The following is a 25876-nucleotide window of genomic DNA, read 5'->3' on the forward strand; positions in this document are numbered from 1 at the left end:
AGAGCATACGCAAAATGGAAGAAAACTACAAAAGAAAAAAAACCCAAAAAAAAAAAAATATTTTATTATAAAAACCAAAGTGCTTTTCTATTTCATCTTTTTAAAATTATATTAAACTTAATTAAATGAACAACAAAATCTTTAAGTAAATTATTTGAAATTTATTAGAAATAAATAAGAAGCCACCAATGACAGTTTTCAGTGCAAAAGAAATGTTATTTCAAATGGTAGATATTATTACTTGCCGATAATTTGATTCGATGTTTTAGATGCTTTATTAAGAACCTCTACTTTTTTTATCACTAAAGTTCTTCAAAAGCATTTCACTTCCATATCGACCCTCAGGTCTAAACTTGTTTGCCGAAACAGGTAGGGTAGCAGGAATATATCAGCGAGCGTTAACAGTACGAAACAGCAGAGCTATGAGTTAAGTTTTGTTCAGGTCTTTTGATGCAAGCATAGTCGATACACTTTAAACCTGTAATAGCGAGTTATAAACGATATTAAGAGCTGTCTGCACTTCTCTAATGGTGACGGGATGGGTGCTCTAAACACACTGTCTCGATACTGTCGTCGTTAGTATACAAGTCGACTTAATTTATGATAACGAAGTACGTCCAGAAATCTCCTTATTCAGCTAATGCCATGAAGCATAGCAAAGTTTACTAGAGAATTAACTTTGGAATGCATTCTTTAAAAAAAAAAACAAAACGAGAACTACTTTTTCTAAAGTTCCGAATATATAATATAATATTGATCTGGGATTTTTGGAATAAAAAATCTTCCAGGATGAGCCAGTTACCTTAATTGTCTTGCAATAAAACAACATTTTAGTGCTTTCATTTTCTTTTCAATGTTATTTCAGTGTATATTTATTTATTTCTAAACTTTAAGTTTTACATAAAACGTACAATTATTTACACAAATACATACACACATAATATTAATATTAAAGCAAATGTATATACCATATTTATATTTATATATTATATATATTTATCATATATATGATGCGCCATTCATTTATTGGCAACACTGCCTAGTTGTTTAGGGATGTTTTATGGTTTTAAGGATAATTGGCAAGTTGTAAAGACTTGCTTGGCACAAAGAGTGAAATGACGATTTGTATGTATGTTTGTTGAGTTCGTGCGTGTAGCTGGCAGTGAGTGCAGGTGTAACAAATAAATGAAAGCGCACCGTTATATGGCTGAAAGTTGCACTATAAATTAATATTTTGTTTTATTCGCTTAATAATTGCATTTATGATTCAGAGAAATATATTTAAGTTACTTCCAATTGCTGTTAAATATTTTTAGTATTTATTTGAAAACAAAATTTTATTTTCATAAAAATACTTAATTGTAACAATTAGACTTATTTTCAATATTTTCACATTTTTGCAATTGCTTTCTTAGCACGCCACAGGCGTCGCTAGACACTACTTCCGCGATCTCTAATTAGCATACTTGCTGTTGCTGACCTTTGAATAACTAGAGTCATTGTATCGAACCTGCGATCAATGGGTTTGGCGACACAGAAAAAGTCAAATTTAAAAATGATTAATCAAATGTGAAATGTGTTCAATGTAAACAATTTCAGTCAATATTTTTTAGATGATTCTTTTTGTTTTTGTATGGCCCATTAAAATTGTATTCTCTTCTCATACATAGCTGGCATTACTTTTAATATTTATGAGTATTTTTGTTTATTTCTAAAATACATTTACGAAAGTTATTTATTAATTCATGAGAGTTTGGTATGAATGGGCACTTGTTGAGAATATTTAGAAAGTTTAATTCTAGAAATGCCAAAAAGTATGCGTGTAAATAGTATTTTTGCTTTTCTAAATATTTATACATAAGTGTACAATGCATGGCAGTATAGTATATAAGTTAATGTGCGCAAGTAGCACATACTCTCTTTGCATATACTGGCCCTTATCATTTCGTACGCACGTCTACTTTCACAGAAAATAGCGTTTGTACATAAGTATATATACTCTATGATCTATTTAATGTGTTTTTTTTTGTGTTTTTGGAAGTAAAACATTTGTATAATTATAAGCACCATTTTTACGTAATTAATTAAATTTTTAAATTACAGTAAAAACTTTTATTGCCATAGTTGTGACTTAGTACTAAACTACATTTAAATTCGAGTCAAATGTTTTAATTTTAAAGCAACTGCTTGGGAGGTGTTTGAAAAAGGAAACAAACCAATCTAAAGTCATAATTAAATGGAAATCGAGCATGCTATTTTGGTTTTAATAAAACAAAAAACTAGTAGAAAAATACAAATATTTTTTGAAAAGAGAGATAGTCGCGGCTGTGAAAAATGCATGTGTTTATTTTTTTTTAATTTAAAAAATTACTATATTATCATAACAACGTAAAATATGTGCGTAATAATCAAAAACTTTTTTGTGGTTGTTTTTTATGAGACTAGACGTTTCTCACCTCTAACGCAAGCAGCAACTAAATGCAAATGATTTCTGAAATATATGGCTCATTGTGTTGATGTTCATCAACATATATCTAAACACACATAATTATTACAACTAATTTAAAAAAAAAAATTTTTTTTTGAGTGACTTGGTTGCAAATTCTTAGTTATTTGATTTGGTTTGCTCATGCAAATTTGATTTCATTAAGGTTTGCTTTAAGTTTTGTTAAAATTTTACTTTGGAGGTTGTTTTAAAAATAAATTTTTACGTAATTTTGCAAAAAAAAACACTTCTTACTAATTTCATTAATATACCGTGCAATTCGTTATATGATTTGATTGCATTTTTGCTTTTTTGCTTCAATGTGTGAGTTCAATGTTTTTATAAAAGTAAATCGGCTTTTGTAAAGCATTCTGAAAACGACTCACACATTGCGTCTTTGAAACTTGTAAAAGTCAGCGATGCCTTTACTTAACACAACTTTTTTCTTTTCAAAATAAATACTTTTTCTTTTGGGTTCACTCACCGTTATAAAGCTATTGTATGTTATATTAATGTATGGTATTTACATACATAGATATTTGCCTAACATTTAAACATACATTCGTTTCAATTTTCAACATAGGGATACAATTAATGGAAATAGTAAATTCTTAATATTTTCGAATTTTCGACACAATATACTACATACATATCTACGAATACAGTAAAATATTTTATTTTAAAATTTGTTGCTATATTTCATTTTGTTAATTAATACTTTTTCCATACGGATAACATTTTTTCCAATAAGTTTTTGTGCGAATGAACAATACTGCATACACATATTTTATGCTCGTATTGGTATACTTGTATACCACACTTGGTAAAAGCTGAGCAAATTCAACTTTGCACTTAACTTAAGCTCAAGATTTTGTGTGTTATTTTTAATTTTTTTTGTTGAATATTTTGATTTGCGAATTGCAACGAGTTTTTGGTTCTTTTTAGAATAAATTTTTCAGTGATCGTTTGTATTGTTAGTTTTTGTGTGTATTTGTTGCTGGCAGTTTACAATATCGGCTGATACCAGCCATTTTGAGCGCTTTGTGTTATGCTCTTGTCCTTAAACGTCTAACAATTCGCTAGCAGTAGTTGATTTCGTTGTTTCTCTGTCGACTTGGTGTTCGTTCACTTCAACAATATTAAAAGTACTTAGTGTTTATTTCTTCTGTGTTTCTATATAATTTTGGTCTATTGCCTTCGCCGTAGTAGTCGCTGCTTGGTTTGTGTTGGCTTATGGGTGGGCAATGACATCGTCGAGTCATTGTATGGCACATAAAATTTTGCTTATCCATTGTCAGTCTGCATGCTCACGTCACGCCAGCGACCATATCTACCGATGCCACGCCCACAAAATTGGTGGTGTCAAGACCACTAACCGAACGGTTTTGTGAGCCTATTTGGAGGTTGAGTTGTTTGGTAGAAGGAAAAAGAAAATAGTTTGCATAAAGGTTATATAAATTATACTAACATTTTACCCAACAAAAAGTTATATCCACACTAAGGTTGTTTCAACCGATGTGTGATCATACATCTAGGTACAGCCCCGCATGCGAAAGTTGACAACGTCCACAATAGCCACCACAGAAAGCGCGACGTGAAACGGTAGCGGTGTCGAACTGGAATTTTTATGCAAATTTAAAGATTTGTTGAAGGTTTTTTGTGTGCATGTGTAAAATTAGGTTTAGAATAATTTTGTCAACACTTAGAGGAATGTAGATCTTTCACTTACCGGTTTAGATACCTTCATAATTACACTGTGACCGAAAGTGTCCCAACGCGCGCCAGCTCGAATGTGGAAACCGGTTTTTTCCAAGTTTATCGAAAAATCGCCTTGTGGACATTCCTTGTTACGATTGTAACAATCGCCCGCGGAACCAAACAATTGGGGAGTGCCAACTGTTTCCGCAAACGTAAAATCATTTTCGATTATACGTAAGTCTGGCAGATTTATACGTATCTTACGGAAATGCGTACGTCCCGAACTGGTGCTGTTATCACGGAACTCTCGATTTCTCGACTCGGGCGGACATCTGTCCGGATCGGACGTTTTATAATCATAGTAAATGGAATAGTTTTCAAGATGATTAACAGTTATATATTCTTTCGGTGAGCTACTCATGTTATGGCAGTAGACTCTGCGTGCGCGTGAACGCACATATATGGTATATTCATCGTCCTGATAGTTGCGAAGTAGGCGACGCACGTCCTCACAAGATTGTGGCATACATTCACGTGGAGGGGGGCATTTTTCCTTAATCAATCTCTCTTTTGTGGGACAGACAATGCGTCGGCCCGTCGAATCGTAGCAAATGATCCGACGACGTCGGAAGCCATCGCAATTGCACTGGGGGTAATGAAAGAAGGGAGTTAGATATAGGTGTAATTAGATTCCCAAAGTTACATCAATGGATACTTACAGGAGTTATAATTTTCGATTCCTTTCGCACACAATTGTTGCAGATCTTCTTCGATGGTGGCTTCTTCATCGCATCACAGTAGCGATAGGCAATCGGATTGCCCAAAACTGACTCACAATAAACTGAACGTGATTGATATTCTTCATGACAGTCGGCGGGACACTGTGTCCAGTCGGAAGTGTTCCATTTGCAGCTGATCTTACAGGGCTTGTGCATACGCTTCGGCGTTGGTTTGCGCAAATGACGACAGTGGTATGGATCAATAATGACACGTCGTCGGGGCGTTCCCTTAATCTCTGGTTTATATACACGTGCGCAATGAATCTCTTTCTGGCGCACGCCATTACCACATTCAACGGAGCACTGTATGAGTAAGAACAAGTAAATAGATTTTGTAGCTGAATTGTACTGGGCATAACTTACATTCGACCAATTGGACACATATTTGATGTTGCAACATTTACGCTTCGATAAGGGGCGACGATCTTTCGGACAGCCATAACCCATCGGATTTCGACATGTAACTGTACGATTCTTTTCACAATTATCATCACATGCACCCCACTCATCGGCGAACCAATAACTAGCATATGAACGTTGAGTAACCTATATATAGTAGTAAACAAGTTATATAGTAAACGCGTGACATCCTTTTTTGGCAATAGTGACGTTAACTTACCAAATTGTCTTCATATGAATAACACGGCTCCGTTTTACAAGCTCTTATTGTATCGCGGAAAGAGTCTCGCTTACGCTGATTACAGAAAGTATCACTCACGCGCGTGCCATTTAGCATGCAACTCACACCACGCGTCTGCGTGCCAGTACCGCAAGATTTGGAGCACTACGAAATCATATAAATGATGTTTACTAGCTTCATTTGGTTACTTATTAATTAACTTACCGGCGTCCACTCGGTATAGTCCCAACAGCCTTCACGACACGACTCGTGTGGACTAAACTCGAACTTCGACAGACAATAGGATAAGTCCACGATATTGGAGCGGCTGATATGTGGGAATGTTTGTATGCAGTAGTAAGTTTTCTCACGCGTGCCCAACATGCCACACGAAGCTGAGCATTCCGAAATGTTTGCTACATTCAGCGAGAGCACACAATCCGTGTTGCATTCGCGATAGTCAGTTGGCGGCTTAGCCGTCTCATCGCATAATTGTGGCGCCACTTTTAATGCTTTCGTGGTACTCACACAAACTGGCAAACGGTGTGAGCTGCCATGACATAGTGCATCACAATTACTCCAGGGTTGCATTTCCCAATTATAGATCTCAACTTCTACCTCGGGCAATTGATAGAGCGGCTTATCCATAGTATACGTGTAGCTGAGTAACAATGAGTCGTTGTCCTTCGGTGCACTTTTGCTTAAGGAAATTATCTGAAAGACAAGAAAGCGATTTCATTATTGCACTCGTACTCGCAAGCCACTCCTTTAAAAGCTCACCTCTACAACCAAATAACGTTTCATTTTACGTGCCACGGTAGTGTTTACACGCTCGACTATATTTTCGGCGCCATTGTATTCAAAGGTTACGCCTGCATAGAATTTTATATTACGAAAGCTGGTGATGACATTCTTGCCATTGAGTATGTAATTGCCCTCATCGTCGCGCAGTGCAATGTAATTCTCAGCGTGATAGCCGGGTTGAGTAATGACAATGTTAGAGGCGCCTATTAAGGTAGAAAACACATATAAGAGTGAGTTCAAAATATGCAACAACACTAGTTTGGTGTAATGAAATTATTTGATTTTGTGTTGTATTTCAAAAATAATAAAAGGTAAATTCTAATCACAATTACTGAATTTTGTTATGGGAAACTGAAAATTGTAGGGGTCTCAAGGCTGCTAAATTTGAAATTTAGTTTAATAGACCGAAGCGAAAATTCTGTATGTGAAAGGACAGCAAAGCATAATCTGTGCCTAACCTATTTATCATCTCACGATGAAATAGTTCAGAATCCGTTTGACATAGATACTCTGAGCTGGCTTACCTTGGTTAAGTTAGTAAGAGTGAAAAAGTGAATTCAAATGGTTCAGCTCGGCGATCTCGCCGTGAGAGGTGATGAAAATGGTCGTGAACTATTGTTTCACCGTGTTCTTGGAAGATAAATTATGGATTTTCACTAATTACTGCTTGTATTGTTATCTTTCAAATTCATGACTGACATTCAAAAACATTGATAGAATAAGCCAAAAATGTAGCGTCAAAGCGATTGATACTTACAATTGTCATATAGCGTCGGATTTAATCTGTATATGTATTTTTAATTTTAGCGCTACCTTAATTTGGTGATAAATATAAGTAGAATTTCAAAGGAATTGTGAATTATTAACACGCGCGGTGCAACCGCAAATTCCAGTAAAGTAAAATTTTAATCCACTTCACACTTAGTGTTCATTAATATTTCGCCCAACGCGTGCGCGCGGCACGATTTTTTTCAACTGTCGATCGAAATAGGCAGTTTGATTGACATTTCACTCCCATCTATTCAATTATCAGCTCGTCAAAATGATTTAAAAATAAAACTACTTGTACTACTATTTTTTTCCTTTTTCGCACTATTGTGTACTGATAATACATAATTCATCAATAGTTCTGTTATTCAGCTGCTATTTTTAAAACCGGCGCTAAGAGTTGTCTGATTTCCCGCGCATGAAATTATTGTTTATTACTTACCAAGCACGTAGATCTTAATGTCACATTTATTATTGTACGAGCATGCACACTTGTACCTATGTGCGTTTGTTTGTATGGCTCATATGTTTGTATTAAGTATTAAATGTGATGATAAGCAATTAGTATGCATCGCATTAATTGCTGCTGTCGGCGCGACGTATGTGTAAGTGCTTTTAGCTTTATCAGTTTTCTAATTGCCATTGAATAATCAAGTGGATGCATAATGCACTTATACATACATGCGTACACACATATCTACACATATTAAGGTGAATGTACGAATAAATCATACAGATATAGGAATATATACATACATACATATGTATATCAACATACATATGTATTGCTCGTTTAATCGCCCCATACTGCGGCGCGCTGGGCAGACAGACAGTTGGCGCCATGTGTGACTGTGTGATAACACTATAACCCTGAACTTGAACTTTCCGATGGCCCATTTTTGTATAACACACAAGCTGTTATGCGTTTGCATGTAATAAAGCTTCTAAAGAAATACTTGGAATTGATTGATATGATGATTTTTAGGGGTGTCAAACTTATCAGTGAGACAATATTTATTCAAAAGGAATTGCTATCATCGTTGGAATTATCAAAGTTGGTTCCCATTTACTGAACTCGTACAACCTTCCATACGAATAAAGTTATTAATTTTGAATTCTGAGAAATAATTAGGTTTCCAAAAATAAGGAAACTTAAATAGTTCGGTTGCCCCGAAGTTAAAATATCCTTCTCAAAAACAAAGTATTCCTTACAAGAACTTGATCCCGATTATTCAGTTTGTATGGCAGCTATGTGCTGTAGTGATCCAATCCGTTTTCGAAGAGTGCACCATTGCCTTACAAAATTCCCCATGCCAAATTTTGTGAAGATATCTCGTCAAATGAAAAAGTTTTCCATACAAGCACTTGATTCTGATCGTTCAGTTTATATAACAGCTATATGCAATAGTAGTCCGATATCGGCGGTTCCGACAAATGAGCATCTTGTTAGGAGAAGAAAGACGTGTGGAAAAATTCAGATCGGTATCTCAAAGCCTGAGGGACTTGTGCGCGAATGTACAGACAGACAGATGGACATGACTAAATCGACTCAGTTCGTCATGCTGATCATAAATGATATACACATTTTATAGAGTCTCGTGACGTTTCTCCCGAGTGTTACAAATACGCTGTTCGCAGGGCTTATTGAAATCTTGAAAAAGTAGTGCATTTGAAATTGTGGTGGTCATTGCAGCCACTTGCGTCCACTTTCGTAATGAGTTTGGTTACTTATAATATGGACGCATTTAAGTACGAGGAAATTTGTGCAATTATTATATTAATTAAACTTATAGAAAATCACTTATAGTCGTTAGCTAAATATCATTTTAAAAAAATGTTCTCAAAATAATTTCAAAGGATTATTTTGATAAAACCTTTTTTTTTGTTTTTTTTTTTTTAATTAAAGGATTAGACCAGCTGTGCCTCAAATCGTTTGTTAAATACCATTCCAACAACATAAGCATTTTTATTTTATGATATGACTCATGTGAGGAAGGCACAGGTGAAATAAATTTATTTGAAATCTGAACATGCCAAATTACTTTATGACAAGTTGATAGTCAGTAGATTGCATTTTCTAGACCTTGGAAAAATAAGAGATCATATGACATAATTTATTACCTTTTGGTATGGTTGTCACATAATAATAGTATAACTCAGACTTGGTCTTAAACAAATCGGAGACGTAGAAGTTGCCGGTGTACTCCTGACAGGTTTCGTTGTGACCCTCACAAACGCCACATCTATCTGCAAAGAAATCAGAAATATTGTGATTTAATAAGAAGACAAGCATGAAAAATACTTTGAATATTATTTTTGTTTTAGGAATTTATTTGAGTAAAAACACTCATCGTATGTTCTTAATAAATTATTGCCTCTGACTGTTTGGTTTTGATGTTTCATAAAAAGAAATTTTATGGCCCTGCACGTTAGCGAACGAAAGAATTATTGACTCATTTTGCGTTATTTTTGCGTTTAGGAAACTGTCATCCATGCCACATCAGCTTGACTCTCCATCAGTGTTATGCTTTGCCGGTGAAGGTCTAGCTGTTGAGATTCCGCGCGCAATTCTCAGTTTATTTATGCGTAAAATGTGTTCTGATGTGTTTGTAGATAGACGGAGGTTTTGACGTGGCACAAGGCTCTTTGTATAAACACATCAAATACTCTTCTGCTTTTAGTTTGTACAAATCAGTTGCTGTGTTTCTATTTAGGTTTTTGTTTATTTTTGCAAATTACCTATTTTCGCCAGCGAATTCAATTCATTGTCACAACCTGCCGGCCTGCAAATGCCATTGACACACTTGTCGAAGCTGTCCAACGAGCATGTGGTGCCGTCTTTCACCTTGTCCGCGAGTTTAAAGTACGCGCTGTTATCTTCCAGGCGGCAAAACAGTTTGCATTTCTCGGCCGAGGACACTACAAAAGGCGAGAAAGCAAAACTTCAAATTTTGTTCGTAGAGTGAATTAAAATATTTTGAATATATACATATATATATAAAGTAAAAAAAAAGTACTGGGAAATTAATTTGCAGAAAGAGAGCAGTTCTTTGGGAAAATGATATTATATAATATATTAGTTGGGCACATAAAGTTGAAAGCCTTGGAGTAAGTACAATATTTACAAGAAAGCGTATTTTAAGAAAAATATTATCGGAAATTCCGAAGAAAATCAATCCCAAATATGAAGCATTTTTCCGATTACCACGTTACAAGATCAAAATAATGATTTTTAAGCAAAGAAATTATCACCCATTGTCGCCAGATTTATTTACTGAAATTTTCTTTTGGTGCCTTTTTTAATTTATTGATTATATATTCGTTATACAAATTCTTAATATACAAAGAAAATACTACATTTCCAACGGCATACTTACGTCCATACTTCGGTATCCATTTCGCCGAGCGGGCAATGCCTTTGCTAGAGAAATTCCGCCCATTCATTTCGTAGCACTGCTGCTCACGTGAATCTAATGTACCGGGCGGACATGTGTGTGTGTTGCAAGAACGATATTTCTTTCGGCTGCCTGCACAGTACTTGCCACCGTTCTTCGGCAGTGGATTATTGCATTCACGCTGTGATTCCTGCACGCCGCCACCACAAGTAAGACTACAGGGTGTAAATTCACTCCAGGGACCCCAACCCCCTTGCACCACTTGCAACGATTTGCCCTCACGCGGTACGCACTCACCTTTCTGACACCAGTGACGTTCGTTGTTGCATGGTGTGCCATCGGCCCACGGTAGATTGCTGCTGCGACAGTCACTGCTGCTGCTGTCCGTCTTGCACCATAGTCGCTTACATTCGCTGTCGATGCGGCAGTAGCGCGACTGGTTGCCGTGTATTAGTTGGCATTGGTGATTGAGTGAGTAAATCTCGCCGGGCAATTTGGTATTGAAATTCTTTATGAAATAAGTGGGTGTATCTTCGAGACACGATTTGTCTTCTTTTCTGTATTGTGTTGGAGAAAAGAAATGAAACAAAATATAAATGATGTAGAATTAATGTAGAAAACTGCTCGTCCTTGATAATAGTGAATCGTGGGAGAGAGCAAATCGTAGCAGGACTTTAATATCGTTAGAAAGGTCAAGGTTCAACGAATAAAATGAGGTAATTAAAAATTGGGCACAAACTCCCCAAGAACTTACTCCAAAAATTCGGAGACGTAATTACGCGAACAGTCCGACCACGACCACGGATGGATGTCGCTGCCCATTATACTCGACATTATATGCATTTTACTCTTCGTACCTGGTCGGTTGAATGGTTTACAGAGGTCGTCATCATCGTGTGGCATGTTTAGGCTACATCAAAGGGAGTTTTAATTAAAAAAGATTTTCATTACAATCGAGAATTTTTTTCAGAAAAAAATTCGGATAAGGAATAAATGTTTAACTAAATTTAACTCGAAATAATTAAATGACCGAAAGTCTAAAAAATGTCTACAATTTGATTCGACTTACACGTGACCTAATTCGTGAGCAATTGTGAATGCGGCTGGCAGTCCATTATCTTGTACTATGGCGCACGATCGTCGCTTGCAGACAGTGCCCAGTTCAGCCAAACCCAAAGTGTCGCAAGGCTCCCCTTCGTTGCGGCAAATTTGATCACTATAAAAGAAATATTCGAAAACAAATATAAAAATACGTTTTGAGACTATAGTCATTTATAATATTTTACTATTTTGAGTTTATATACATAAGTGCTATACTATCAAATTTGACCCAGTAAAATTCAATATTTTGAGTAAATACCCCTATTGTGGGCTCATGGGGTGTTCATCGGAGGGATTATTTAAGTTTCTGGAACCGGAGAAGATCTGAGGGAGTAAAATGTATTCAGAAAGGTGGCTTAGTCAAGAACAATATGTGGCGGCTTTTCACAAAAAATTTAACCAAAATATCCCAGGATTTTCTTGAATATGTCTACTGTTTCTCTAGTTATTATTTTGATATCGTCATTTACAAAGGTGGTTACATGAATCTTTTTTGGCAGTTTCAATAGAGAATACTCCTAAAAACATTTTGAAACAAAATCAAAAGGAAATCAGTAAAATCACAGAACCACAAATCAGAAAGTACATGTTTGAGCGCGAAATTCACTGAATCAGTCCTAGTGAAATTTGATCAGATGTTAAGATATGTGCAGTTAATTTATCATATGTGCTAGTAAATATTTCATTATCTCAATCTCACCGTGTTATGAGCATTGCTGTGTCGTAATGGTATCCTTGCTTTGAAACGACGCCACAAAAGTCCTTTAGCATAGCAGATGCCGACGTGGCTAAGAAGAGAAAAGAGTAGATTCAAACTCCACCATATATTCATCCTTTTTCTGCCATACATACACACACACACTCACACAAAAACTCATACGAATACTCACCTTTCCGGCGATCGTCGCGTAAAATCAATATATTCGCCACGGTTATATAAATGGAGTTGCCAATGCTAGCATCCGCGTATATGTTCGAAACAATCGATATCAATGTCAATATATATGACTTGAGATCGCTGCCATGAAACTCACTCATCGTCTTATCAACCGCCACCAACACTTCCATCGTGAAGACATGACGATCAACATAGTTGCGCTTCTTACGATGCAACCTCGTGAATAGACGCTCTTCGAGTTCTTTCAAATCCATGTCGAATGAATCGGCGACAGCGTGTCTGGCATTACGACGCGAATGACGCCACACTTTGTGCAACACCTCCGAATCACCATCACCAGTCTGATTGACCGGTTGTATGAGCAGCGAGCCGAAACTTGTTTTAATGTAACCAGTCTGGCCGCAGAGAAGCAACAAAAAAAAAATTAAAAAGAATACGCAAATAAACAAATAAGATAAAATGCGAAATAAACTTTGGCAAATAAATGGGTTTACTAATGATAATAACAGCGATGATGTGGAGGAAATAATGGCGCTCATTAAGGAGGGGCAAGGAAATATTCTAAATACTTTATTGTAAATAGTTATGCATGTATGTATTATGATAAGTATGACTGTATTCGTGCCTTTAAGGCTCAGTTGGCATGAGCAGAGGTGTGGCCCACACATATATACATAAATATGTATGTACATATGTATATGCAAACACATTTAGCCATACAAACATACAAACAATCAATTCTTATACGCCAGCACGGTTGAATGCAAATACAATACATAAAGCTGATTTATTGCAAATTGCAAATACGTCTAATGAATGAATTTATGGCTATCGCATGCTACCGTACAGACCGCGGTGACTGTCGCCACTTGTAATTGCTGGCTGCCGTGTGGGCAATATTATGCTAGGAATGTGAATTCTTGCTTGTTGTACAGGGGCCGTATGAACCTCTTCGCCGTTCAATTTGTTTAAGGGAAAGCGTGATTTCCAGTTAACTATTTTTGAAAGAGGTAACTCACCATGCCATTGCAGAGCGATACGGACACCGTTGATTGGTCATCACCTTGGACTACGCCCTTGTAGTAGCAACCCAAGTAATGGCCATTTGTTTCATCTTCCTCTTCTTCTTCCTCGGTTCTATTGTTAAGTATACGAATTACCTATTGTATAAACAAAGTTAAAGTGCAAATATAGTATATTAAATTAGCTGAGAATTTAGATCCTGTGATATTCATAATAAAAGTCTAGAATTCAGCACTTAACAACACCTATTTTTTAGGTTTCTACAATAGAATATTTGTGTTGCTGGTTTAAGTTAGTTTTCGTTTTTATTTTATGTTTTCTTACACTAAATGTTTGCGGTGGTATGAATGATGTGTCCTGATATAAAACCAAATGCAATTCATGCCCGAAAGCATTTATTATGTATTCGGGATGTGGATCCCAAATTTGACTAGATTTACTACGAAATGTACCCGTTTCATCGAATGCTGAATAATAACCTGAAACATAATTAAATAGAAAATAAAATAAAACAATAAAACATTAACGAAATGAAATAACTTAAATCAAAACAATAAAATTAATTGAATTAAAAACTTAGCTACTTAGTATACAACAAAAAATGTATATATTATATTATTTAATATTAAAATCTAAAATACTTTTTAAAACAATGTTCAATTATTAAAAAATGAAACATAAAATTGTTTAATACGAAAACAAACATTAAAAAAATGCTATTGAAAACATGCATATTGAAAAAAGAAAAATTAATTATATATTTTCTAGTTCCAGATTTGGATGGTTAAGAAAATATATTCTTGTACTATATTCCACATAGAACCTAACCTACATTCTATTGGTTTGTCAATGCGTTGTCAATAATTGTTTTTCTTTTTGGTTTATGCGATTAGTGAAACCTTTGCTTACCATTCGTTACACTGCTTTTATTACGATTTGACTCGTAGAGCATATCATCTTCGCTTAGTTTGGAATTGTACACCTTTCTTAGCGTCACAAAGTCACTGGTGAAATCGTCCGGAATGCTGTTGTTTATATCGCCAATGTCGTCTTTAATATCCTCTGCAAGAAAACGACAGCGATGAAATGATAATAACGTGCTTACATTTCAAATTATTTGCGAAAATGATTTCATTCTTCAACTTTCTTTAACTTCAAAGCAAAATTCTAAAATCATTTCAAACACTAAATGGCATGCCACTTGTGTTTATTAACATAATTTTTATTTTTTTGGCACTCTTTTGTATGTCCCATTTGTCTTATATATTTGTTTTAGTTCATTTATGGATTTTTAAGTTGAACTCACCATCTTCTGTCCACTGCTCGTCGCCAATAAATGAATGATTTATAAATATCGTTTGGATGTCTGGCGAGTCCACAACGGGTGGATATCCTCTACTACTCGTCCACGTATTTGATTTGTTTGAAACACCCGCGGTTATGTGAGCACCTTTCCGACTACTGCTGCCACTGCTGCCCGGCTGGCACCAAATGATTAAGCCTAGCAAAAGGCCGAAAAGTATTACGCAGCATATGAGAAATGCATTCTGCTTCCAATGTGTGGACATATTGCGGCATTTATTTTTGTAAAACCACCACTCGCAAGTCTTTTTAATTACAAGCTGAAAAATAGATATGCAAAAAAAAAAATATATTAAGTAAGCATATACTCAAAAAATGCACAATATGTTGGTGTCAGTGGCAGATGGCACTACGACAGGCCACAAATGCAAAGTGTGCGCCATTCCGAAAAATATAATTTTATTAATTTGAAATATTCATTGCTCTGTCCTGATTGTTAAGCTCGAAATACAAAACTTATTTGTAGGTTAATGTAGACTCACATATTTAAGCGTCGATGTACATTTTATTACAACTGTAATAATTTTTGCTTCCCTTTTCCATTTGCAAATGACAAAAAATATTTATTGCATAAACAGTTGAAAGTGTCAGAACGTGCTTGCTGCGCCCAGCGAAGGCGAGCACATAAAGGTTCGCACATCCGCAATTGCGAGTAAGTCTTTCGTAGACGTGTCTCGAACTGTCGCTGGAAAGCAATGTTTCAAAGCGACTGAATGATCGCTACAGTTATAATTAAATGCAAATACATATGTACATATATATGTATGTGAGCGCTACAAATTGCTACCTTGTTTGTGGCCCTTAGAAGTGTACATATGTATGTATATAAACAGTTTCTTTTTTAACTCATAACAGTGAATTCCTCCAACTACAAAGTATTAATTTCTAGCCAATTAGTTTTGCACGTTTCGAAGGCGCGCACGCGCAATCAAACTAAACGCTAAGGAATGATAAGTCGCACTGTTGCGTTGGATGCGCTATTCTTTACATTTCATATTTGTAGTTATGTTGATATTTAAGAATTCTTTGCTCCGTATATTTTGTACTTTCATTTCGTTCTAGTAATTTACTATTTCTGTCACTTTGATAAGTCTTCGACTGTATTTAGTTATTTTTAACGATTTTAATTAAGCGATTTTTAATCGAATTTAAAATTATTGGCACAGCGAATTCTACGCGAATCGACGTCCAACCAACAGCGGGACAAAACTAAGTAAATCTAGTGTACTAAATAAAATTTGTTCACCGAACTAAAAGATCGGCTATCGAAATAAATTCCAAAACGGCATAAAAGTTCAAGTTGAAATAAAGAATTGGAAAATTTAATAAAATTTTATACAATTTATTAAAAAAAGAAAATAAATTTAGAAATAAAAAACTTTTGAATTTTATTAATTTGATAAAAGATAAATATCGAAACTCGTTTACTAAAAAGTCATATCAGAAAGTCAACAAGTTATTTATTTATTTATGATTAATAATAATAATAATCTAATTAATATTTTATATATAGCCGCTCTTCAGCCCACTGTGTTGATAACATATTCATAAAAACCACTTATCGGCTGCTTATCGACTACTTAACTAGATAATGCAGATGAGATGTTAACAAAAATCGGACTAAATTTGAATTTTTGATTGAAATTTATGGAACATTCTACAGGCGCAACAGAGAATTGCCATAAATGTGGTAGAACAATATGCATAATACCCGCTTAATAGTTTCAAAAAAATACCTAAGTCGGAAATTTCCTAATCAACCAGAATGTATTGAATACATGCTACTGATATTTTCATACTTTTTTCACTCCACATTTTTTTCTATTTATAATAAAATATTCTAGAATTAATTACAATTATTGTTTTAAGTAAAAGGATATTCGAACTAAATTCTTTGAGGTTAAAAAAAAATAAATATGAAAGCATCTTAATATTTTATGTATATATAAAAAAAGTAAAAGTAACTCCATTTTTATAAGAATTCCGTTATGTACCGCTAAATGTTGTTAAAAGTTAAAATTAAATATTTTTGAATATCTTAAGTTTCTCCTTATTCACAATTTTTCAAAATATTATATAATATTTATATTATTCTATGCATACATATTTGAGCGCTATTGCAACCATGAAAAGAATTTCAAAATGAAAAGGAATGCTGAATTGCGTAACAGCGAACTGTTACGAACAACAACACAAAGCGTGCTACCCGAGCACGAGCAGCACGATCCGTTCGTCTTTCCTCGTCGTCCCTCGCCCACAAAAAACAGGTTTGGGCGACAAAAGAGTCCGTGTGTGAACTGCGAATAGGCAGTCAAGCGTCGAATGCGATAGAATCATTTTAATTTCTTAACCCAGTCGAGACATATATGTATGTTGGTAGATATGTATGTTAGTATTTAAGTATCGAGTTGTACTAAACTGCCTTGAGCGACCTTAATGCTTCTTTACTAACGGTTGGTAGTGTTTGGTTAACTACTTATTGTTGTTGCTTTTAGTTAATAAATTTCAATTTGATTAGATGAAGCAATTCTTTGTAAATATTTTGTTTGTGTGGGCCTGCATTAATGAGAGTATTGCTGTAGCGATTTTTGCCTTTTTATTGAGCTGCAAATTTTATAAATTCAATTTGTTTTTGTGCTTGGATACAAAATTTTCAAAAAGTCAAATTTCAAATGACTGGAAACCTGTTTGTTGGGCACATGTTCGCGCATACATAGTAATCTCATGTATTTTATTTTTGAGTTTATTTATTTATTTATGTATTTTTTTAACATACGACCGCTGGCTTTTGGTGCGAATTTGTTTATTTATTTTTAAACATTTATATATATTACACATACATATTCCTTGCACACAGAAAATAGAGAAAAATAACTTGAAAAAATTTAACGGTGAGCAAAGCGACGACATACAGTCTGTGAGTCGAGCACGAGTTCTGGGAAAAATTGTAAGTGCTTAAAATACCAGCAAGAAACTCTAACGTTCATTACTAAATGTTATGTACATACATAGCTATTTGAAGGAATCTGAAATAAAATGAATTTTAATATTGAATTTTTTAGAAAAGCATGCTTTAACTCATTAATTAAAGCATTCTTATAATTTTTTCTAAATTAACTATTAATAGAACTTAATATTAAGTTTATCATTTTGAATGTTAAATACTGAACTTTTTTATCCATATCTACATTCTTTATCTTACTGTCTGTATCTTAAAGAACTAATTATTGGATGGTCATTCGAATTTCCTTCTGATGGCTAAAAATATGTTCTGAGGAGCCAATATCATGACTAGAAAACCAATTGGCAATATTAAATCAATATCACTCCCATATCTATCATTAAATATTCCCTTGATACAACGCGCTTACCAAGGAGTCTAAGCTGCAAGATCTAATATTTCCGTCTTTATTTTAGCGTTTTTCCAATCGATAATGATTGGTTCTTGCTTTTGATAACCACTAAAAGGCTTCTTTTATTTTATTCCCTTGTGCAATTACTTTTTAGAAGAATAAAAAAAATATAGCAGGACGTCGCCCTCAACACACACTACTCACGATTTTTCAATTAAATATTCTCTATTGAATATAACTGAATAGGCACTAATACACGTAGAGATGTGTGTGACTTGAACGAACACTTGTAAAGGAGAAACCGTGTCACTCATACGCCAATGCGCCCAAACTGAAATTTGCGTTAAAATCATAAAAACTGAAATGCGGCGAATGCAAAGCATGAAAATAGATCCAGCGAAACGTAACGGTTTAAAGTGCATAAAATCGATTTTATGTGCTTATCCGCAAAAATGAATGCTTGCAGTGAGATTTGAATACAGGTGTAGGCGTACAAGTGCATGTGTCTGTATGTCTGGCCACAACGGTTTATTTACGTACGTAAGTGCGGGTTTGTTTATCGAAGACAGAGAGATTTGCAGGCGCACAACTAACTTTCTTGAAGAAACTTTCGAAAGGCATAAGCAAGCATCCAGTGCTGCATTGATTTCGCGGGAGAATGTATGAGCGTGTGTGCAGCATGAAGAGAATTTACTGCATTTCCAGCTTTTATTGGCTCCATAAAAAATTGGAAAAGATTGTAAACAACCAAAGTAGCGAAAACTTCCACAGAATGCATAAAATGCTCCGGCTCGAAGTTGGATGAGCTGCCCGCGCTGGTCAAGTGTGTGTTGCAAAACTGCTTTTACACCCACGTCTTGCCGTAAATAGTGACAATCTCATTCACGCTATAGCTTATTCACACACTCTGGAAAACTAGATTTGCCGCATGTGTTTGGTGCGTTCTTTTGTTGTTCCGTCACTAATGTCACTCATACGCCCGCGCGGTCTCTTATTTAATGCCGTTAACCTAGCGACCGATTTTTGATGTGTCACTTTTACTTTAAATACCATTTAAAATTTTTTTTTAAATTATTCAAAATTAATGTAAAACTGCCAAAATTTGTATTAGGATCATTCTAGTTACAGCCGCATTGCAACTGATACCAACGAATTACCAAACTGCACTAACTCACTTAATACTTCTTACAAAATTTATAATTTCTTCAAAGTACCGATTACTAGTCAGTTTACCAAATATTTACGAAGCCGCTGCGTCTCTTGCTTTCAACTCTGGCAAAACTTATTCTGTACGCGCCAATGCAAATTTTCAAACTGTGCACGTTTTATTCAACGCCACACAATTTAAATGCTTCGGGCGAGTCTTCTTAGGAAATCGGAAGGCATTTCTTTTAGCAAAACATTAGTTCTTTGTTTGGGCAAACTCGCGTAATTCCATTTTGGGCAAAACAAATTTGTTTTTCAAAGCCAAAGTGAACCCCAAACTCAAAACAAAAAATCAAAATTCGAAATATTCGCTGTAAGGCAGCATCCAACCAGAGAAATCTTGCGACAAGAATTTACGCAAAATCAACAACAACTAAAAAAAGAGCAACAAGAGCGAATATCCGCATATCGCCACAATGTTATCGACAATAGAATCCGAGTAAATCCAACTGCTCGGATAGCTAGAACTAGAGTTGGACAAACATCACCATAAATTATGGTTATTTGTAAATATTTGCAAATTTTCTTTTCTCGAATTTGAATTTGCATGAAATTCGCTAGAAATTCTACGAACAGCTTAAATGTTCGATTCCTCAGTAGTCGCCTCCACGCGCTGATTATTGATCTGTGGGTGGAATAACACCTTGTACTTATATTATTGCACCATTTTATACTTCCACTGAACATACCTTGCAAGAAAAATACGAACGCGACTTGGAATGTGTTAGATTACAGAAAGGCGAAGAAGTTCAAACAAAGAGGAAGTAAGACAGCATAAACTCCGCTATATCTGGAAATGTATGGATTAATTTAAAGTTATTCTTGCACTATTTAATATTAAATAAATGAATGGAAACGAATTAGTGAAGTGTTAGCGGATTATAAAATTAAAAATCAAATGTAAAATTCATTATAAATCCAAGAAATAGGCACTTTAAACTTTTGAACTTTAAAAGCAAATATCTCAAAAACCATGTGTCAGGGGCAACAAATTGTATAATCTGGAGTATACGGGCGATCATATTCCAAAATTTACCCTATGGGAGTTGAACTCAAGGCTTTTAGAAATTGTCTGTGCTTTATATTTCACCTGACGTTTTGGCAATCATCGTGCTTTTCCACAAGGGGCGCTCGAATTGATCACCATACATTTAGGTTATGGGAAAGTGTGAACGCCGGACTGTCAAGTTCAGTGTTAACGATGCAATAAAATAGGATGGTATTTGTTTGGGTTTCAAAACGGAATCAGCAGTCGAAGGAATAAACAATTCGAATAAAATCACATAATTGTAAATTCTCAGTTGTTTCTGAGTAATGAGAAATTTGAGTTGTGTGCGTGAAACAGTCGCTCTGTTCTCGGCTAACGCGCATTAATGATTACTGTTGTTAGTGTGTTCAGTTGACTAAAATCCCAAATCCTTTCTCATGTGCGAAGAAGAAGAAGAGTGAAAAGTGTGCACAAACAGAAACGAAAAATCGATCATAAAAAATGCACACGCACAAATAAAAACAAAATGTTTAATTGCCGCAACAACAAATACAGAGTAAAACGTTTTGTGGAGCGCGGCCACCTCAACGCTTCATTGCTTCCATTGCGCTTTTTGTATTCAATTGGTTTCCTCTTCGTTTTTTACTTTGATAAATATATTGCAGTTGCAATTATAATTTTACGATTCTCCTAAACACACACTTCGTGCGAACGGCTTGCCAGGCCAATTAATGCAATCGCCTTCGCCGTGTGCCACAATTCGCACCGAGCATTGCGTGGCTTATATTTTAAGCGCAATGCTTACGCGTTTTGTGGTATGCCTCAGTGCAAAACAATGGGCATTAATTGCCAACAATCGGTTTCGCTGCACTGCAAGTGTGTGTGTTTGTGGGCGAGCATGTTGTAATGGGGATATGTGTCTATTTGCCACAATTAAATTCAAAGCAGATTGAAGAGTTCATTACATTGCTTAGCGTGTGTGTGTGTGCACATTATTATTAATTATATTAAATATGTGCTTTTTGTAGTAGCGCTAAATTTGCAACTCAAATGCACCTAGAACTAATTGTAAGTAAATGTGCGCATGATTGCCCAATGGACCAAATATTAGAAATGGATGGCAGTGTATCGAAGATTTTTGGCACAAAATTATAAAAAAGATATTCCGTGGTGACTACACTTCAAGTGCGTAAAATCGCTTCCAAGATTAATCTAAAAGTTTGCTAGAATTTATAAAGAAAAATTTCTTTGAAGTGCTTGTCTCATCTGCAGCTAGATAACTACTGGGTAATTATCTCTCTTTACAATTCGGTCCAACTACTAAGATCGTTCTGTAAAAGTATAGCTGTCTATTTTTGATTTTTATACTCTCGCAACCTGTTGCTACAGAGTATAATAGTTTTGTTCACCTAACGGTTGTTTGTATCACCTAAAAATAATCGAGTTAGATATGGGGTTATATATATATAAATGATCAGGATGAAGAGACGAGTTGAAATCCGGGTGACTGTCTGTCCGTCCGTCCGTCCGTCCGTGCAAGCTCTAACTTGAGTAAAAATTGAGATATCTTTATGAATCTGTTTCTTGGTACCGTGAGACGGTTGGTATTGCAGATGGGCGTAATCGGACCACTGCCACGCCCACAAAACGCCATTAATCAAAAACAAATAACTTGCCATAACTAAGCTCCGAAATAAGATACAAGACTGTTATTTGGTACACAGGATCACATTAGGGAGGGGCATCTGCAGTTAAAACTTTTTTTTTGAAAGTGGGCGTGGTCCCGCCTCTAATAGGTTTAATGTGCATATCTCTTAAACCGCTAACGCTATAATAACAAAATTCACTAGAAGCAAATGTTTTTAGCACTTCTATTGACGGTGTGAAAATAGTTGAAATCGGGTGGCAACTCCGCCCACTCCCCATATAACGGTACTGTTAAAAACTACTAAAAGCGCGATAAATCAAGCACTAAATACGCCAGAGACAATAAATTTTATCTCTGAGATGGTATAAATTGGCTTTGTAGGAACCGCGTTCAAACAGTGGGCGTGGCACAGCCCACTTTTAGGTGAAAACCCATATCTTGAGATCTGCTCAACCGATTTCTACCAAATTCGGTGCATAACTTTTTTTTCATGTTTCTATGTCATAGTGCGAAAATGGGCGAAATCGGACTACAACCACGCCTACTTCCCATGTAACACCATTTTCAATTCCATCTGATTCTTTCACTTTCCACTATGCAAATCAGGTAACAATGATTATATCGGGGTAAAACTTTGCGTGAATAATGCGATTAAAGTATGCCACCTTGTGGCCAAAAATTGTCTAAATCAAACCAAAACTGTTTAAGCCCCTAAGTACGAAATATGTGAACCCCAGTGCCTATAGTTGACCTTCTACCGAAAATATCAGTCAATCCACAAAGAAATCTCAAACGAGTATACCATTTGACTTTTCGAGAGTATAAAATGTTCGGTTACATCCGAACTTAGCCCTGCCTTACTTGTTTTTTCTAATTTTTGCATTGATGAGACCATATACTCGTACATCGATTTCGATTCGTACTCGAGCGCAACTTGCCACTGCGTATGCGGTCCAGTGTCTGTTGCGATTGTTGTCAGTGCTTGTTGTTTATATAAATATTACTGAAATAATTACGGTATAAGTGCGTGCCCGAGTACACGCTTGTGTCGGTGTATGTCAACGTGTGCGTGCGCCTGCCTAACCTTGAAATGTAGCCAAATGATCGACGATAAAATTTTTAATTTAATGAAATTGTACGCCTTCACCTCGTATCCACAAGGCACGATTTCAATTTCTGTCTGAGTGTTTTTATTTTGCTTTATCTTTTAATAAACAAACGTAATTGCGCTCGAGCAGATGTGAGTCATTAAATTGAAATTTTGAAAAATAAACTTGCAGAGAAACAAAAATGTGTTGATATGTGGCCCGTTTTTTGGCGATAGTTACATTTCTCTCCAAAAAAACCAATGTTAATAAGATTAGGTAAGAAATCAGTATTAAACTTGGAACGTTTTTGAATAGACGTCGTGAGACGTGAGAAGACGTCTAAAGAGTTTTGAAAATTAAAAAAAATTTGCTGCATGTACATTTTATCGAACACCTAATCGAGTAATGTAGAGAGTGGAGAGCGGGTTTGATATTATTCATCATATATTTTTTATAATGATAAAAACAATGCTCTCACAATTCCACAATCACTTGGTCGTCTGTAGCGTAGCTGATTTATTGTTAAACGAATTTTCTCAATAACATAAATTCGAACAAATTAAAAAAGAAACTACCCTTCAGCTTTAAATTGCCAAAATGAACCCATTACCTCTTATTTCAACTACAGCACCGATATTAAGTAACTAAATTAGTAGCACAAAATCAAACTGTGTTTACCAAAATGTTGTATTCTATTGGTTTTTTTTTTGAAGCTACATATGTAAACAATTTAGTTATTCAAGCGAATCAGCAAAAACATTAAAAGTTTATTGCATAATTCGTTTCAAGTTTTTTTCGCAGTTTTCCGGCACGTTTTTGCAGAAAGTTGTGAATTTTATTTAAGTTTTTTACGCTTTTGTACTTTTTTATAGCAAAATTCAATACCAAGTTCACGTACATAAGTTCTTCATAGACGAGATAATTATATGATCTTTGAACGACGCTCATTGTTCCTGCCGTACGTTTGAAAGCGATTTTTAGAGCCAACTATAACAGCGTCCAAAGTAAAACAGAAAAAGTATACTTTATATATGCAAGTACGTATACATAATCGCCTAATGCGAGCGCATGCGCTTACTTATATACGATTCTTGGCGATAAAATGTGTATCAAGCACCAATTTATCGGTTATTTACACTGGACGGTGCTTAACTTTAACACCTGGTGATTTGCTACTAACTGCATATTTCGCATAATGTTTAGGCGAGTCCAAATTCAATTCCCGCATCCACACATACAACGATGATTTGTATGGCTTCTTGGTCTTTGCCGTTGCGCGCTAAACGTTACCACTCATAAGACGCACTCTTTTTACACGCTCATTCCGTCGTTGCCTGTGGCTTCGCAGTGAAATTACGCTCAGCTATCATTAAGCGCATAATTTGCTGGGGGCCAAGAGCATGACTCCTTGCTAATTGAACACAGATGTACATGAATGTATCATCGATTCCTCAGCTTGTGGCTGAAAAATTACTGTAATTATGCTTTGCAGCAATCAGCAGTTGCTTGAGCAATTTGTTAGCTTTTTGAACGCTTTTGCCTTTTTAACGAGTGTGTTCAATCAGTGTTTAATTGCCAAGTGCAAGAAAGTAAAATTATAGTTTCTATCACCTAAAAAATGGCAGCGTGAAAAAGCGGCTATTTGCAGGTAAAAATAATTAGTAATCAAGCAATATAATCTTGTTCAATTAAAATATAGTCGTTTACTTTGAACAGATGTAGACATTACATTGCTAGCTTAAGAGGGAACGCATACCAAATCACTTATGGATACGTTTTTGATCCACTGTGGTGGAAAAATTCTGATTCTAAAGCTTCTTACAGAAGCATTTCGCTCTGAACATTAAAATGGTCCTGAGCAGACCCCCGATCTGCCATCTATTATTTATAATTTATTTTTCAATTTAATCAAATTTTTCAATAAAGCTCTACATACAGCATCTGTTTATTAAGACAATTGCGAAAGATTATAAAGCAAAATCATTTTTCGCGCGAGTAAATAAAGCAAAGAGTGGTAAATGTATTTTTCAGCCACCATCAACCACTTTAATATTAGTTTTGAACATCTCGAAACCGCTTGAAACATTTAATATGCCACCACTTGATTGTTGATGAAGTGATTTAAGATTCACTGCTTGAAGAAAATTTCATGTAAATATTTAGTATGTCTGTTTTTAGAAGAAGTCTATTAAGTATAAATAGGTAAACATTCTGAAAATTTTAAACGCAAAACGAAAACATGTTGTAAAGCATTATGTGTAATCTTGTTAATAATTTTTTGTAAAATGTTCTGAGATTTCTGTAGAGAATATACATATATGGCTAGAAGTAGCTTATTAAGGCCTACTTTAAAAAATTCTTATGCAGAGATGTACTAAAGAGAAGAGGTTAATAAATAATCAGCGAAACATACTAACGTGTAGGTAATTAATTATTTCTTACCGTTTTTGTGTGTTCGATGACATAGCAGACAACCATTTTGTTGAATTAATCACTTGTCGAAAACTTATTTGCCAACAGTCAATCAAATAATTACTCACTCAATGTGTGGCAAATTAAAATCTATCACTGATTTATGCGCCAGGAGCAAAACAAATTAAAAAAAAAATTAAATAAATAAATATAAATAAATAAACTGAATTTCTTCTGGTTTTTGCAGAG

The 25876-nt window shown here is 35.1% G+C and overlaps 1 protein-coding gene across 5 annotated transcripts in view; it reads right to left on the minus strand.

Moving 5' to 3' along the window:
- Window positions 1–828: 828 nt before the first annotated feature.
- The window catches only part of AdamTS-A (ADAM metallopeptidase with thrombospondin type 1 motif A), a 72601-nt gene continuing 47553 nt past the window's right edge, over window positions 829–25876 (minus strand). For 3 of the 5 annotated variants that reach the window (XM_070112872.1, XM_070112870.1, XM_070112871.1), the window contains exons 2-21: window positions 25658–25783; window positions 14877–15192; window positions 14480–14632; window positions 13895–14049; window positions 13567–13707; window positions 12540–12942; window positions 12350–12437; window positions 11618–11764; window positions 11303–11458; window positions 10531–11105; window positions 9893–10072; window positions 9275–9400; window positions 6362–6588; window positions 5807–6295; window positions 5582–5746; window positions 5326–5508; window positions 4903–5265; window positions 4215–4829; window positions 3961–4101; window positions 829–3878 (exon numbers count right to left, since the gene is read on the minus strand). In XM_070112872.1, coding sequence (XP_069968973.1) covers window positions 4009–4101; window positions 4215–4829; window positions 4903–5265; window positions 5326–5508; window positions 5582–5746; window positions 5807–6295; window positions 6362–6588; window positions 9275–9400; window positions 9893–10072; window positions 10531–11105; window positions 11303–11458; window positions 11618–11764; window positions 12350–12437; window positions 12540–12942; window positions 13567–13707; window positions 13895–14049; window positions 14480–14632; window positions 14877–15192; window positions 25658–25693 — 4611 coding nt within the window. In that variant the 5' untranslated portion in view covers window positions 25694–25783 and the 3' untranslated portion in view covers window positions 829–3878; window positions 3961–4008. The remainder of the gene's footprint in view (window positions 3879–3960; window positions 4102–4214; window positions 4830–4902; window positions 5266–5325; window positions 5509–5581; window positions 5747–5806; window positions 6296–6361; window positions 6589–9274; window positions 9401–9892; window positions 10073–10530; window positions 11106–11302; window positions 11459–11617; window positions 11765–12349; window positions 12438–12539; window positions 12943–13566; window positions 13708–13894; window positions 14050–14479; window positions 14633–14876; window positions 15193–25657; window positions 25784–25876) is intronic. The other 2 variants (XM_014232330.3, XM_070112873.1) reach the window with 1 other exon arrangement.

This window comes from Bactrocera oleae, chromosome 2, assembly GCF_042242935.1.
Source record: "Bactrocera oleae isolate idBacOlea1 chromosome 2, idBacOlea1, whole genome shotgun sequence".
Taxonomy (NCBI): Eukaryota; Metazoa; Arthropoda; class Insecta; order Diptera; family Tephritidae; genus Bactrocera; species Bactrocera oleae.